The 17,068-nt window shown below is 36.0% G+C and overlaps 4 protein-coding genes across 4 annotated transcripts in view; 1 reads left to right on the top strand and 3 right to left on the bottom strand.

Annotated features, from left to right (window-relative positions):
* The window catches only part of LOC134844539 (3'(2'),5'-bisphosphate nucleotidase 1-like), a 553,428-nt gene that overhangs the window by 129,733 nt on the left and 406,627 nt on the right, over positions 1 to 17,068 (top strand). The gene's annotated exons all lie outside the window — the stretch shown is intronic.
* Positions 1 to 17,068, bottom strand: part of LOC134844643 (copine-3-like) — a 57,875-nt gene that overhangs the window by 37,001 nt on the left and 3,806 nt on the right. The gene's annotated exons all lie outside the window — the stretch shown is intronic.
* Positions 5,921 to 7,173, bottom strand: LOC134844252 (alpha-parvin-like). The gene has a single exon (XM_063860843.1). It carries the CDS (start codon positions 7,122 to 7,124, stop codon positions 6,093 to 6,095), a length of 1,032 nt encoding a protein of 343 aa, XP_063716913.1. The 5' UTR covers positions 7,125 to 7,173; the 3' UTR covers positions 5,921 to 6,092.
* LOC134844251 (centrosomal protein of 76 kDa-like) lies at positions 7,242 to 9,415 on the bottom strand. Its single transcript, XM_063860842.1, has one exon. It carries the CDS (start codon positions 9,374 to 9,376, stop codon positions 7,343 to 7,345), a length of 2,034 nt encoding a protein of 677 aa, XP_063716912.1. The 5' UTR covers positions 9,377 to 9,415; the 3' UTR covers positions 7,242 to 7,342.

Here is a 17,068-nt window from a genome sequence, read left to right as displayed (position 1 = left end):
AAGCAAATTTTTATATTGCCCTTTCTCAAACCATCCAACTTCAGTATACATGAAGCTTCATCTTTTGAGATATATTTACTGAGTAATCATCCAATTCTCATTGTATTGGCTGTTTCTAAGCGAGGACGGATAGCAAACGAAATTGAATTGAAATTAAAGCAGAGGCGAAGCAGTGCTTTGTACCACTTGCGACACAATTTAACAGAGAATGGCAGAGGCAGTTCAAAACCACAAGTAAAAAAATGAAAACACAATAAACCACACAAAAATTTCATAAATCTCAATTCGATTAAAATGTCGCGAGACACGATTGCTATCAATATGTAAGCATTAGGACAAAACTCAACTCTCTGTAACTATGCAGAGAAAACTTTGTTAGATGCACGTTAGGTAAGAAATGGTTGAAAGTTTCACGACCGAATTTCAACATTCATTGCTTCTTACCGATTGTAAGTTGGCAGTTCAAAATTTGAAGTATTTAGTCGTCAAAATATTAAAACATATTTTAAATTTAAAAGATGCAAAATTCGAAGTTTTAAGTCGTCTCCGAAGCACGCAAACAAATTTACACTTAGTTTCGATTTTCAAACGACGCAATAAACGTCAACTAAATCAATAAAAGAAGCCGAAACCATTTAGGTCGAAGAAACTTTTAACGCGAATTATCAAAATCTCGAAACACAGTTACCTGCAACATTGTAAGTTTGCTCTAAAACGCTTCAATGTTTAAAGAAGCTGAACTTTCAAAAGCAGTGCCTGCTGAGGAAAATGAGCCAAAAAAATAAGCCGGTATACGACAGTACAAAAATAGACTTTTAAACAGAGGCAAAGCTTTGCTTCGCAAACACTAGCAATAACACGACAAAAAGCAGCTCCATAATCTGCAATATGCAAAAGTAGAATTAAGCCTCGAATTAGCAAAAACTCGGCCACATCTGAGCGTCGAACATGCGCCCTAGAGATAGTGAGTCTCAAGCACTAACAACTCAGCCACAGAAGCTTAATAAGTACTACACACTAGCCACAAATAAATCAGAAAACAGATGCTATGCAATTTCCAATGCTACAGTGAAATGATTGAAATGAAATGATAAAATGAATAAATAAATGATTACTTACAGTGAAACGCTTCATGAACACTTTTCTTTGCGAGTTAGGTTAGAAAAAAAGGTTCGCAAAAACACACTAAGCTGATCGCTAGAGTACAAACTCTTGAATAGATAAACTTTTCGATTTGAAAAAATTTTTGTGATAGTAAGTATGTAAAAAAATTGTGACAACCCTTGCACCTCTTAACAACAAATTAAATATTTTAAAAAATAGGACGCTCAGTAGCTAGAAAATGGGTCCACACGAACAGACGAAAAAATTCCATGCAGTTTAAGAAACATCTATTTCCTTTTTTCTTCACAAACAGAAACACTAGAGAGAACAAAAAAACCTACAGAAACGAGAAAACAACAAAAAATCCAGAAACTTGGCCAGAAAACTACTGAAATTGATGATTTAAAACACTAAAATCTCAAAATTTTGAGCAAAGATGATCATTTTCTTTTCTTTCCTCCAAACTGTTATCGTTGCAAGAATTATAGGCCACAGAGCATTTAATCCGCTACAATAAAACTGTTGTCGAAAAAATATATCAAGAAAACTGTGCGTAGACACATGATTTCACTTATGTTCAACATAAAGGATATAAATAAAATAGCAAGCCATTCACAACGCAGCGAGTAAAATTACGAACAAACCTTCTGTGAAAAAAAATCATTCGGGCAAAATATATTTTATTGAAGGAGTACCTAACAAGTTTTGGCAAATATATTGACAAATTTGAGGGTCAATTTCAAATAAAAACAAACAAACTAAAAACTAATCGGAAAAAACAAGGTAATAAAGCCGAGAGAAATAATGCCGACACCCAATAAGCATGAAATTTTTTCAGAGAAAAAAAATGACATTTCAAGAATTATGCATTGTAACAACTCATGCATGCATTAACTACAAAGCAATCATGAACATCTTCAGAAGTGATGGCACATATATCTAAGATATAGGTTGTACGTAATCAATTTGCCAAATTCCTTAGTTTCTAAATTGACGATTCTGTGAACAAAGTTATTTACGGGCAAAAAGTCTAATACACGGTTGCAATCATTTGCATAACGTAAGGGTAAAGACATCGAAAGCCTCACCATAAAAAACCATATTTGAGCATGAAAAACTTCTAAGAAACATTTTCCTGGCACAGAGGCGAAGCAGAGCTTCGCAGCACTTGCGATACATCCTAAACTTTTAAAATAGAATGAAAAAAAAAATGATGTTTTATCTAGTTTTTTTTCAACATTTAATTTTTTTCATTCTTTTTTAAAAGCTTGGGATTTATCGCAAGTGCTGCGAAGCTCTGCTTCGCCTCTGTGTCAGGAAAATGTTTCTTAGAAGTTTTTCATGCTCAAATATGGTTTTTTGTGGTGAGGCTTTCGATGTCTTTACCCTTACATTATGCAAATTATTGCAACCGTGCAAAGGACTTTTTGCCCGTAAATAACTTTGTTCACATAATCGTCAATTTAGATAATACGTAAGCAATTTTGTAAATTGCTTACGTACAACAATTGAAAATGATGTTTTACCTAGTTTTTTTTTCAACATTTATTTTCAATTGTCTCGATAAAAAACAACTAGGGGCCCAGCTGAAAATGGAGATACCTGTTTAATATTGAACGAATTTGCTTAACTCATGCAATACCAACAATAAGATATCAAAAGTAGGACGTTGCCCAAAACCTTACTTGTTTCTCTACTAAAATAAGTAAGAAGAGTACAAAAAAATTGAGATAATCAATTTTCCTTAGGAGATAAAAAAAACTGTGGTTCTAACAGAAACAACGGTTTTTGTTTATCTCCTATAAAGTTTGCATAGCAAATCATAAAGGCTGGCTTTCAACAACCTGTTGTTTCGATTAAGCCTATGATATCAGATTTGGCAGGAGAGTTAGCGAGAAAAGTCCAAAAAACGGTCAAATCATAAAGTTGAGATTTTCAAGAACAATAGCATTTATGTGAAACAACGCGGCAAAGCGTCTTAAGCAGAAGGGACTTACTCAACCTGTAGTTTCGATTGAAAACAAAATCTAAGATTTGTGAGGGTAGTCAAAAACTTCTTTAAAAAATGTCAAAAAATCAACGTTTTGACTTTTCCGAGGGTCATAACTTTTGGTGTCAAAAAAATTTACGAGAAGTCACATAGGCAAATTGGCTTCCCACAACCCGTTCTTTGAATTGAGCCCAAAATCTCGGTATGGCAGTGTATTTTCGAGACCATTCAAAAAGTTTAAAAAAAGGTCAAAAAATGAAAAATTTGACTTTTCCGAGGCCGATTATTTTCAACATAAAAAAACATTGTGAGTGGCCGCTTAAAAAGGTGAGCTTCTCACTTCCCATCATCTCTATTGAACCCACACTATCAGATTTCAGAGCTTATTCGTTTTCGAGAAAAACTCAAAAAAAAATCAAAACATTTAAATATCAAAAATTTGACTTTTATGAGGGACATAACTTTATGTGTAGAAAAATTTGGGCGTAGCCGCTCATACAGAGACCTTTCAAAAACCATTCTTTTCATTGAAACCAAAAACTTAGATTTGAGAGGGATAGTATTTGAAAAAACGAAAAAAAAAATCAACAAATGGGTCAAAATAAGTAGAAATTACAAATTGTACGAGTAAATCAAACAATAAAAGCAACATTAAAGAAACATGCACGCAGCAAAAAATAAAACGTTTCCAAGATGTGACATCAAAACCGACAACAGATAAGCAGAAAAATCATTGGCCGGCAATTTTATTTGAAACAGAATATTTACCGTTTAGAAAAAAAACAGGTCCTGGTCAGATTCAAACCCAGGAGCTTTGCTGCCCCAGGCATATTCGTTACCTCTATTCTGAGTTAGCGGGGAACGCATAGAAGTTTGAATTCATTATGAACCAAGATACAAGTGATCCAATTGATTCTGTTAATCAAGTTCTTAACTCGAAAGAAGTCTATATTCCAGTTTGACAACGCTTGCTAATCGCAATTGTAAAAAAAAAAAACAATTACCCATTTAAGTTTATTAAGTAAAAAACCCTTCATTCATCTATACTATTCGAAGTTTCTAGTTTTATCATTCGGTGTAAATATAATTGTTCATTCGCCCACTCCTAGTTGGCTGAGCCAACACATATTTTTTCAGAGAAAAACTCCTATCATGGACATGCTCTAAACACTTTAAATTCAATGAGTTTATAATAGAAAAAACGGGCGAAAAGTGAAACAAGGACTTCTAAGCTTCCGTTAAAGTTTATTTCCGTCAGATGCTAGAAATTAAAACGTGCACCTCTGTCGAAACCAATTTATTTTTGCTCAAAATTAAGGACCCATGAACATCGACGCTACTGAACCTCTCTACGGCACTGAAACAAAATTAAAAATAAAATTCCAATAAGTAGTATTTTTAGTTAAGCAGAATGATTTTTGACAGCGCTACGTCAATAAGGTGTCAAACGAAAAAATTATGAAGGGTATCAAGTATCAATTGACGAGTTTTTACTCATTGGAGAGCATATTTTTGTCGTGCAACTTCAACTTTTCTGCAGAAAACCGGAAGCTGAACGAAAAAATAGGCTCTCCAATAGCGAAACGCAGGATAGCTTTAAAAATTATTCTTGAATTTTTTTATTCCGTTGAACCATAAACATAGTCAACAGACAGTTGGAAAAGAGTCAATGATCAAATGAAACAGAAAATATAATGACTCTTTATTTTTTGAAAAAATTATTTTCGAATTTCGAAGAAGACAAATAGATTGTCTTAAAACTCTATGAACTTGTAGAAAAATTTTGAAACTTATGGATAAAATTAACCCAATTTATAAAAAATCGTCATTTTCTTGATTTCACTGGGAAATCAGAAAATCAGATTCCATTTTCGAAACTAGAAGTCGATCACATTTTTCATTACTTTCCTACTTTTGATTTTCGAGTGGAGTTTGCCTTCCTTTTAAAAGAGGAAATAAGCGGAACTTAAGGAAAAACAAAATATGACCGCGAAAAAGTTATATTTGAAATAGAACAAATTTTAGGACTTATCCTGAAAAAAAAACCATTACGACCTATATAGGAGTCTGAACTACGTTCAACGACTCTTAAAAAGCGGTAGAGGTTGGGCCATATATCCGAAGACTATAACGGAAGCTAAAGCGAGGGAAAATCTATCGTTTACAGATTGAGCAAGAGAGCTATTTAAAAATCGCAAGATAGAAAATCAGACTGAAAAAATTTGGCTAGCAAATCGAGCTCTCCTCTCTTCTAGTTAAACCTAAACGAAGATACTTGTCATGAATAGATTGTTATATCCAAAAACAAACCTACAAAAACGGTTGTCAAATTGTGCTGTCAACTGATAAGTTCATAAACAAACTAAAGAAAAATATCGAAACAAAATTCTTTTAACTTTGTTATCTTAAAAAAAATAAGGAATAACAAAACACTATCTGACCTTAAAAAATAATATTTCGATAAACATTGCAAATTTTGGACCTAAAAAAATGGCCCCAAAAAAACTGGAGACGTGTCAAGGAACTCAAAGAAGCCGGAAATAAGTATTTGATTAACATTCAAAAAGTTTTTTGAATTTTTGGATAAACATTTTTTATCGCATTGAGACTTAACACATGAACATCGCAGGAAAAAATTTAAACGCAACCGATCACAGATCAGACCTTGAGAATTTTGAACTTCAACAGAATAATCCTCAAGGACATTTTCGCTACGTTACTTAACTACAAACACGCAGAAAACAACTTTCACTTCAAATTTATCAAAGTTCCTTTTTGTAAAAAAAAAAAACGAATTTTAGATTTTCAATTAATTGTAATCAGCATTCAAACATGTATCAAAAGCCTATCTAAATCTTTGAAATGAAAATATTTAAAAGCTAAGATGAGCGAAACATACGCTCTTAAAAATTTGTTAGTTTTTTAAAATATTCTTATGATGTACTATTTCATTTGATGCAATTAGGTTATTAATTTCTTAAAATACTAAAAGTTCGAGTTAGTATCTCTTGCTCTGAGCATAGATAATGTACAGAAATCTGAGGATGGATTTCAAGTCCCCTTCCACGATATTCTCGGGAACTATCTTCGGCTTTGCAATTTGACAATCTTGCATGAGTTGAAGCGCAATCTTCATATTCTGCAGTTTTTCCTCTTTGCTCTTAGGCGTGAGATGAATGTTGTTGAAAGGCACAAAGAAGTTCTCCACAATTGCTATTATGAAGATGAAGTAAACACCATCATGCATCATTACCTCCAGAGGCTCATCCTTCACTTCATAGTCAATATCTCGAATCATCTTTTCCACGAACGCTCTCAGAATACTAATCGCAGTTTGTAACTTCTCCTTCGATCCCTGTTCAAACAGCTCGTCAAATGCGTCTGGTTCTTGGAAAATTCCGTCAATTTCTGAGCCGGTGATTGGGAGAGTTACGTAATTATGGACTAATTTGCCCTCTTTCTTGGTAACTTCAACCAACCGGACTGTGACATCGGGGGGTATCCGAACCGGTGCTTTGAATTGTCTTGAGATGCTAACGAGAAATTTCAATATTGCAACTAGATCCTTCTCGTGAATTAATTCTGCATCCCAATCGTTAGACTGGTCTAGTTGCAACAAGTAGTTGAACTCTTCCACGATTCTTTCCATCTTCTGTCGTTGTTCCACCAGAGATCCAGTCAGTTCCTGGAAATCATACTGACGCCCAGTTAGTTTAACAAGCAACTGACCGAGGACTAACCCATCGAACAAGTCTTCTTCGATATCCTTGACTACAATTCCGTACTGGGATAGCTCATTATTGATCCAATCCAATAAAGCTGTCATCAACTCAATCAGTTTGGAGTCTTTCCGAGATTGCGGATCCACCATGTAAGTCGTTTCTCCGTCTTCAATGTTGTATTGACTAGGATCGAAGGTTCGTTCCACTTTGAAAGTCTGATCATTACTGGAAGGCGTTGTTGGGGTCTTCGGTTTTCCTCCCAGGTTGAGATTCTCAATCTTTTCACCTATCTTGTCCAGCATAGCCATTGTCTGAAATTCTGAAAGCTGAGCCGAATTATCAAGAAAAATCAAAGACGAATACCCAGGAAGATTGGTATTATGATGATTGGCAAACCTCCTCTTCTTCTTAATTAAGTGGCAAGATTTATCAAAAAATATTCAAATGGTTAGATTTATTGCGCAAACCTTCAGAGTAAAACTAACATCCACATGTATTTACAAGAATTGATCAACCTAGTTTCTATTTACACGATTGATTTGTATTTACAGGCTAACATAAGCCAGACCGACACTGCGTTTTCTGGAAACGCGACCACTTTAACTCTGACTGCCAGTCTCACTGAATCACCTCTGCAGGAGATGATCTCCTCGCAGCTCGGCGATTTGAGACACTTGTTGAACAATCTCTTGGCATTTACAGACTCAACCTGCATAGGACACCCTTTGAAGGTTTCTCCGTCTGGAATGTACTGTCTAATCGCATTCTGGAACTCATCAGACCCAACCGAGACTCCCAACGTTCTTTCCAGTTCGTAGCTACTAAGTGCTGGCTGCAAGATGTAAGCGAGTCCAGCGTCAAACACCGAATCTAGTCCGAGACTGTTTCGGTGATCTGCGATTATGTTCATCAGATCTAGCTCCAGGTTATCCGCTATGACAGTCGTATCCAGACTGGGGGTCTGGATAACTGGAATATTCCTCCAAAACGGATTCGATTCTGAACCACATACGGAGTCCAGAACTTCCCTATCCATTGCTTTCCAGTTGTAATCATTCAGCAAGTCAAACGTGCAATTAGATACACGATCCGAAGGCTGGACATTCGCATAGAACTCCCTGTTATTGTACACGCATCCAATAGTCATGTAGGGATGCATGTTTTGATGATTTCCCTGGTGGTTGTTCTTCAGTCCAAGATCATCATGACCATGATAGTTATGGATGTATTTATGTCCGGTTGTTGCTTCATAAAACGTCACGACATTGTCCACACCTATGACCACAACCCAAGAATGCAGTTGTTCCTTTGATTTTGTACCAAAACACACGTATGCGTTCAGACCAAACCCAACCAGTAAGCTGCATAATAGATTAACATGATCGGCTGTATTTCCCTTGTTTTGCACTAACGTGCAAAAAAGACTTTGCCACGAGTCCGTTTGGTTTGTCCCACCCAGTGCCTCGTCAGCCTCCTCGCATGTCAGAACCGACACGAATCGCAAGCATTGTTGAGCCGACTCTAATACTCTTCCGGTTCTCAGTGGTCGCACGAACGAACAAACAGGCCGAGTTGTGCCGTTTTCATCTTGAGCAAATATTTTCACGAGTCTATTTTTGTTTTCAGGCCTGATTTGAAGGTACTCTTTCCACCATTGCTTAGCATAGTTAAAGAAACCTTTATTTTTCTCGTTAACTCGACTACGCTCTAGTTCAAATTGAGTCGAAACTACTTCCTTTTGCAGAGCCGAACTTAAACCTGGCATGACCTCTAGTGTTATATCGAGAACCCCGGCAACTATTTTCGACTCACCCCCGACGCCATAAACAGGCAGTGCATTTCTCTCTTTCATCCCGCTTGTATGCAATAAATGCCTCCACTCGATGAACTGAGACGAGATGACACTTTTCGCTCCAAATGCGTCTGTTTTTAGGACCACAACATGCAACGGGTCAGTCATTGATAGCATGCTATTCAAATCAGCCGCTTTGCCGCCTGAATTTTTCTTTTCATCAGCTAAGACGAGAAGAAACGAGTCATCGAAAGCCGGCTCCACACAGTATGACACTGACTTTGATACAGACCTCTGCTTTCTAAAATCGATAGCAACCGAAATTGTTGCCTTTGAATCCAGAAAAGCACTTGATTCTTCGGAGTATCCCGTGAACGCCTTTCCTCCATGGAGACAAACATATAGATACCTCTTGGATGGATTCATGGAAGGCTGATTGACATATTCAGTTTTAACCGCTTTTTGATAACCCGACTTCTTTGTCAACTGCTGCTTCTCTATAAAATCCTGAGACATCGCTGAGATGTTGATCTGTGTGTGACTTCGCGAGTCATTCAGCTGACCCAAAATAGTTTCCAGAATTCCAGTCTTTTTGAAATCTTCCAGCATTTCTCTGGGTTCAATTTCTCCATCGCTACGTCTCTCCATTGATCTATTTGCAATTTCTCTGATCGCATCCTGGGCCCCTTCTTGTTCGAGTCGAGACCGGATCGCCAGTCGAAGGGAATCCAATTGGTCCGATGTCAAATTCGGGTTGCCACGGTTCATTCTGAAAAAGAATGAAAAACTTTTTATGACATTTATGCGGATTACCTGACTGAAATTCAACGTCACAGGTCGACAAAACAGCGCCCCACTCTAGACATATTTTTGATATACTCTCATTTTAAAAATTCTTCAGTATAAATTTGAGCAATATTGCACGACAATAAAACTCGACCACGCGTAAAAACTACTCATAGCAGACAGAAACACGCTAAATCAAAATCATGGTCTGGAAGTCAATTCTCAGAAGTCAGTCATATCAATAGCGGCAAAAGGGGTCAATAATTTTGTACTCCAACCGAGCAGGTCGTTTCTGAGATGGTTCACTCAAGTCAGAGAAAATCAAGAGTCATGAAAAACCAAATCACTTTTCCACTATGTGCGATGCGATGAGTTTCAAGTCTCAACTTTTCTAAAGTGAAGTCTGAAATGAAGTCTCATGATTTCGACGACACGAAATCAGCTGCAGCCGCCAATGACTCACGGTCCATCCAGACGAGACGGACTCGGTTTGCGGGACGCTTCTACGACCAAATTGAGTGGGAGGAGCTTATTCACAACCACGAAATGTACCTCATGGCTCTTCTGTTTGCGTACTGGATGAGTGCATTTCTGATCGGATGTCTGTCAATATTCGGACACACAAATGAGGGCTATTACTCGAAGCAAGTCGACAAGAATGGGACTGTTGAACATTACGGGGGAATCTGGCAATTCTGTACAGATGACAGAGCAGGTCAGTAAATTTACATTACGCTATCAAAACAATTGCCGCAAAGTTATCTAAGAATAAAAAGTTGACTTGGTTTTGAGGAAAGTACAAGCGTTCAACTCTTAAGTCGACGAGCCTTCGATTTTCGTCGTTTCCAAATTTCAAAATATCCAATTGTGCGCTGATAAAATTTTAAGAAGCGCTGATAATATTTTAAGAACTGAGGCCAATATAATAGCTTTAACAAGCTATTTAAATTACGCGCAACCCCACACGGTCATCATTATCATGGTTACAACAAAAAAATTCGGCTTTTCCAGTCACCATCTGGTTTTTACAAAAAGACGATTTTGAATATTATTTCGAATGAAATTTACTGCTTTAAAATGAAATCACTCTGAGCTAAGTCAGTGTGAACAAGTGAATGATTTAAACAACTGTTCTAAATGCAAATTCTCGTACAAATTGTCATAAAAGACTAGATACTAAGGTGGCCAAGCCCTAATGTAATCATGGTTCAATGCCACCCGGACATGGTCCTCAAATATCACGCTAAGGTCAAGGTTGCAGCGGTCCGGGTCATCCGCCTCGCCAAGGTGGGAACTGACCGGCTACGGTGAAAAAGCTGACATCTCTCTCGTCACAGAAAAAAGGCCCAAGTTAGAACGATGTAAGTAGGTCGGTATGTAATTTGAAAAATGCCTCTTACTTCATCGTATAAATTCCCCATGAAAAACCAGTAAATAGCTGAATTAATCGCTGATAGAAATTTTTAAAATTACTCCTTCGAAACGCGACTGGAACCAAATTAAAATGTTTCCAAAATATTGTGGACGCTCTCTTAAGGTAGAACCAAATTGATTTCCCGCGCTCGCTTACATTACTATAGCTAGCCTACTTTGATCAAATTTTCTGTGCCGCAAACAAATTTTTGAAAAAAACGGGCCAAGGGCAAAAACGGCGCCCGCTCCCCCACCAAATTAAGTATATCTTGGCACCGCAAGCGCCTTTAGAACAAATTTATACTGCTGCGGCGATGGGTAACCCGAACAAATGTCTTGAATACAACCTAAACTAAATGTCTAAAATTATCAGGCTCAAAAATAACAATTCTCATTTTTGAAAACGCAGAAACTAGATACTAGCTCAGAGAGTTGCAAAAACAGCTTAAGAACCCATTGCTAACTGATCAAAAATTTATTTGATACGCTATCTTTTTCTGAAACATCCTATAACGGTACCCGGACAACTTACCCTATTCCATTTTACCCAATGCCATTCTACGCTATGCCAATCTACCCTACGCCAAAATTAAGACGGAATGATAACAGCAAAATAGTGATAGCCGCAGTCCCGCCAACGTGTTGCGAGCTTGACTACAGAGGGTAGGAATCTATGCAAAATAAGAGCCGGTTAACGTAGCGCGCCCACCGGCGACCTTAAACCGGATAGTCAACTCAGTTATCTCTGACCAATTGAACTATTTATAGAACATTGGGTATTTGTCATAGGGTAGATTGGAATATAGGGTAGATTAGTATAGGGTATAATCGCAAAGGGTAAACTCGAATCAGGTAGATTGTCATGGAACCCCTATAACTACATCCTATACCAACATCCTTTAACTTGAGACTTGTTTCAGTGTTCTAAATATTGAATATTTTTGGTTTCAGAAAAATGTGAAGAAATAACAAAGGAGCTTTTGGTGCGAGAAGACGTGCGTATAATTCTCTTCGACGACAGCTATTCATCCTACGTGGCCGCCAGAGCTTTTCTCATCATCGCCCAAATATACTTACTGCCTTTAATTCTAGTGCCTGTAGTTCTACTATGCAAAAGGCTGTTCAATCAGCTGATATTCTGTGCACTTATTTTAACAGGGATATCCTTATTTATCTGGTTAATCGTGGTCGCCGCAATTACTACCAGTGTATTTCACGACAACTGTGTAAAACACACTAATTGCATGGGTTGGAGTGCCAGTGTTATTTGGGTATGCTTGGTACTCAGTATCCTTTTAGTGGGTTTGCCTATTTGCATGTTCTGCACTGGAAAACGTATAGACGAAATGAAAAGCGAAGACGTTCGGCAAAACTACGAGCCTATCAACGAGACGGCCGAGGCGTTTGACGTAACTGTGACTCACCATGAGTGAACAACATGTGAACAATACCGAGAATCGATCAAATCGGAATGATACGATACCACTACAATCACACTTTAACCCAAAATGCCATACTATAGCCTACTTATTATGTCACTATAGAATGAATCTCAAATCAATCAAGTGAAACGTTTGCATTTGTCGGCGATGATGATGATGATGACGTAATTATATATATAACCAAATTCTGCTCCTGATTTTTGCATAGTTAATATTAGACTTAATTATGTAATTTTTCGTACAAAATTACCAAGACCCGATAATTATTGAAATTGTTAAAATGCTTCACTTTGTGAACTATATACAGAATAGAGTATGATATTTTGATATAAATTGCGTTACTTGGTGCTACATTTACGTTCGGGAAAATAGTTTTTTCGCGAATATATGAATTTCCCAATTGGTTACATTGAATTAAAATTCAGATTTCAAGCGCAAACCTTTTAAAAGTTCTGCACCGTTGTTTATCGAGTAATATGTAACTAATCAAGTCTACTTTGCTCTACCGCATGCGCAAATTTGTCATATAACAAAACTCGTATCATGACAAGCTCTGTATATTGCGACTGATCTTCAATTGGTATGAATAGATTAAAAAATCGATAAAAATTCTCCCGAAAAAAAAACTTATTAAGCCTCAAGACAAAACCAATTGCTATATGTTGCGCCTAAAATTGCAAAATAAAAACCAAATATCATGTCTCTTTGGGATGATTTCTGAGCCAGATTGATTCGTAGTCAACACTACACATTGATATAAAACCTCAAAAATCTAACTCAGGACATCAATGAGTCAGATGGATAATTGAAAATTCGGAACAATCACTGAGATTAATCTTTGCAATCAAAAAACGCTACAAATTGCGGGAAAAATAAACCAATACGTCCAAATTAGCTAACCGCAACTAGCCCGAAAAAATTTTCACGCAGAAAAAATTTGTTCGCGGTAAAAACAAATTTGAAACGCACGCAGTCACAATCCAACAAAAAAGGCCGAAAAAGTTCGAAAAAGTTATCCACCGAGTATAGAAAATTATGATACAGGCAAGCGGAGCTTCCCACTACCAGCGATACAGAAACTCTAGACTGCGATAAAAAATATGAAGAATTAAATTTGAAAAATGATTCATCAAATTTTTTCGAACATAGCCAATCGAAAATTGGAAAAGAGTAATGAACGCAAGAAAACAAAAAAACATTGACTTATTTGGAAAAATCTCCACTTTCGAATTTCGAAAAAAAATAGATGCCCTTTAAGCTCTTTGAATTCCTGAAACAATTTATGATCGAATCTTTTTTGAGAACATGAACCCAACTTGAGAAAATTGGATCAATAGGTAAAGTTTTTATTCTGCTGGGAAATCTCAAAAATAAATTCCACTCTCGAAACTAGAAATCGTTCACCTTTTTTTGCGCCATTTCCACGTTCGTATTTGGAGAGTGCTATTACGTCACTTTCGGCACATGAATTTCAATTGAACTCAAAAAGTGCTTTATACCTAAGTGCATCAATATTTTAAGACTTTTTCGTGAAAAAAAAAAACAAAAAAAAATCAGCAAGACCTATATCACTACGCTCATTACTCTTAAAAATTTGTTTTGATTGTCTTGAAAAACTCCACAATATGCCAAAAACTTGGAAAAACTCCAAAATATGTCTTGAAAATATGCCAAATAGTAAAACAGTTGATTGTAAAATGAGCATCAAATTAAAACTTACAAAGCGGTAACAAAGAGACAACTCTTGACGTGTCAAAATTGGGCCGTCAAAATAATTGTTTTCTTTAGAAAAACATTTAAGCTAAAAAAAATCATTTTGCTTATATGTGCAATTTCAAATATACAAAGCACACGAATTGCAAGAAAATTGTTAGATAAATGTGAAAATTGATATATCAAGAAAGTATCGACAAAAAAAAAGATTTTCGACAAAAAACCTTCCTGAACGCAAAATATCAGAAATGGTTTTCAAATCGGCTCATACAGTAATTGTAGAGAAAAACAGACCAGAAACTGTGCCTTAACTTCAGACGGAAACCAGTTGAAAAACCAACAGCATAGTTATTTAAAAAACAATGCATCACAAAAAAAAAGCCTATATGCATCACAAAAATGCATCACAAAAATGGTCTGTCGAACCAGCTTATATTGAGCAATTCAAGAAAAAACATATCAGAAACTAACCAAAGATATCATTCAACCCAAAAAACAATTCAACAAAGACAATTTCCACATCGATCGTTACGCATATAGTTGTCAAAAACCTAGGTAAGAAGTTTAACTACAGACTGATAACTTGGACAAAAAATTCATCTTGGCTACAAAATCGACTCACCGGAGCAGACACACATAAAACAAACAGACAGCAACTAAAAAAAACTTATCAAGAAGTGTTTCGGTCGCGACTTGAACTGTCTACTTGTCGGAAACTTCTCTACAACCTCTACACCATCTGTGCACAGTGAAATACAAAGATAAAAACAGATAAACCGACCAACAAAATTACTATTTTAAAAATTTGGAAAAAACCGCGATTTAATCGCTTAAAAGTCTGGGAACTCAATCACTTTTACCACAAAGAATGATATTAATGGCATTCGGACTGCTGTTAGAAAAGAACCGATCTTCAAAAAAATATGAGCAGCAGTAACTAATTCAAGAAAAAACAAGAAACCCCACGAATCGGAAAAAGCAGAAATAATCCGGCTTGCAAAAAGCAGGTCGAAGCCAACAACAAACGTGAAAAGTTTGCGGTTTTAGGCCGACAAACAAACGTGAAAAGTTTTGCGAATTCTTGGAGCAATACTTTCAACGTCAAGCACCCGGTTGCAAAACCAATGACAATAGCAACGGTCGCACAGAAAGATCGAATAGACCACGGTCACTTTGCGAAAGCATTTCCGAAACAGAAAAACCAAAATGTCGAAATTTGGTCACTTTTCCTTATGGGCTAAAAAGTTATAATTAGCTACAGAGGAAGACACCTAATAGCTTCTCGCACGTGAAGCTACACGCTATTGTCTTATCATGCCGTTAGGAGTTTTCAATTAAATTATAATTCACGCCAAAAAACTATATAGATTTCATCCGTATTGACACTAAAAAGCAAGTTTTTTGAGAATTTCATCTCAGCTCTTCAAACAGTTTTTTTGGTAACTCGGCTGTATAAACTTCATGTACAGTGATCAATTTTCCTGCAATAAAGCGCTGGTGCTGTCACTCACAAGAATATTTCGTTAACACAGAGACGAAGCTGAGCTGCAAAAAACACATTGCGATACAAAATTGTGAATGAAAAAAAAAGACAGTTAACAAAACTTTTGAAAAATTATATTGGAAAAAACTACTATATTGGAAAAAAAAAATAACTTGAAAAAAACATGAAAAACTAGAGCTGCAAAAACTTTATATTTCTATCATCTTTATATTTGTATCGGGCGGCAATAAAGGCGACAAACTTTGGGTCGATATCTGTTGAGCCAAAAACAAAACTGCTGTCATAACAATTCATTAAATTTAGAAGTTTTTGCGATTCATCCAAACTGAAAAACATAATCACAAAGATAATTATTTTGCCCTCAAAATTACACAAAATAAGTTGACTAAGTCGATATAACAAAAAGCGAAACTGTTTGAATATCTTTTTAAAAAAACGAGAAAAAAAATGAAAATAAAAAAACAAAATCAGACATGATAAATGTACAAATTTGTGAAGTTTCAGTGATCGTAAAAACTGTTCAAATTGGAATAAAACCCATGCTTTAAAAAGTAACTAAAAATCCCCACCAGATAAAAAATGGCATTTAAAAAAAGGGAAATTGAACCGACAGAAAATAGGACGAAAACCAGGAACCCGAAAAAATATGGTGATTTTTTTTTGAAAACATAATTACAACCTGAAACGAATTTGAATTAATTACTAGCTACGTGATAGTACTATCATTTGAATTTTCAAGAAATTGAGCATTTCAGATGAAAGATCATCTAGAAGTGAAGATCCTGTGGACAAACTTAATTACGGAAAAGAATAGGTCTAGTACCCGATTGCACACAAAGGAAATAAAACTCCCTTCGTAATTCGTAAAATAATTTTTAAAGACCTAAAAATTAATTAAATTATTTTGAATATGTTCAAAATATGTCTGTTGGTTGACGAAAGCGCAGACAGATTTGAGATGATTCATTGAATTTTCTGAACAAGGTGTTTACAAAAATACTCTGAGTTCCAAACTGACGCTTGCTATTCGCGGAAACAAACATCGCATATGCAACCCTCAATCAATCACTAAGCAATCATCACAAACACGAGCAGCAAAATGACATAAAAGCAGCCCTATAAAGTAAAACAAGAAAAGAAAAAGTATAAATAAGCCTTGAAAATTAAATCTTTCGCTGTGGCTGATTAGATCCTACGATCTGGATATTAAGAGTGCCCTGTCTTCGCAACTGTGCCACGTTCTCTTGACTATATTCTAATACAGGCTTAAATACATCAGCTTCACATGCTAATAACCTGCCAATGCGGTGCAGCAAATACATATGGACAACATTTTGCAAGTTATAATTTGGAATATAACAAAATAAAGGCATCCACACAAATTTTGCATCTAATAAATTGGACAGCATAAAGCAACATTATGTATAAACTATACATTTCAAAAAAATTGCGAGATATATTGAGTTAGAAAACTTTTGAAATCGAGTTTTGATTATTGTTATTTTGTTAGAAATAAATTGCTTCTTTTCTGTTCATTTGCTGGATTTAAAATATATCAACTGTGTTAACTTCTTTCTATTCGAATATGCCCCAGGTACCGAA

This window comes from Symsagittifera roscoffensis, chromosome 4, assembly GCF_963678635.1.
Source record: "Symsagittifera roscoffensis chromosome 4, txSymRosc1.1, whole genome shotgun sequence".
Taxonomy (NCBI): Eukaryota; Metazoa; Xenacoelomorpha; order Acoela; family Convolutidae; genus Symsagittifera; species Symsagittifera roscoffensis.
Note: the sequence above shows the minus strand (reverse complement) of the source record. Positions and strands in the feature narration are given on the sequence as shown.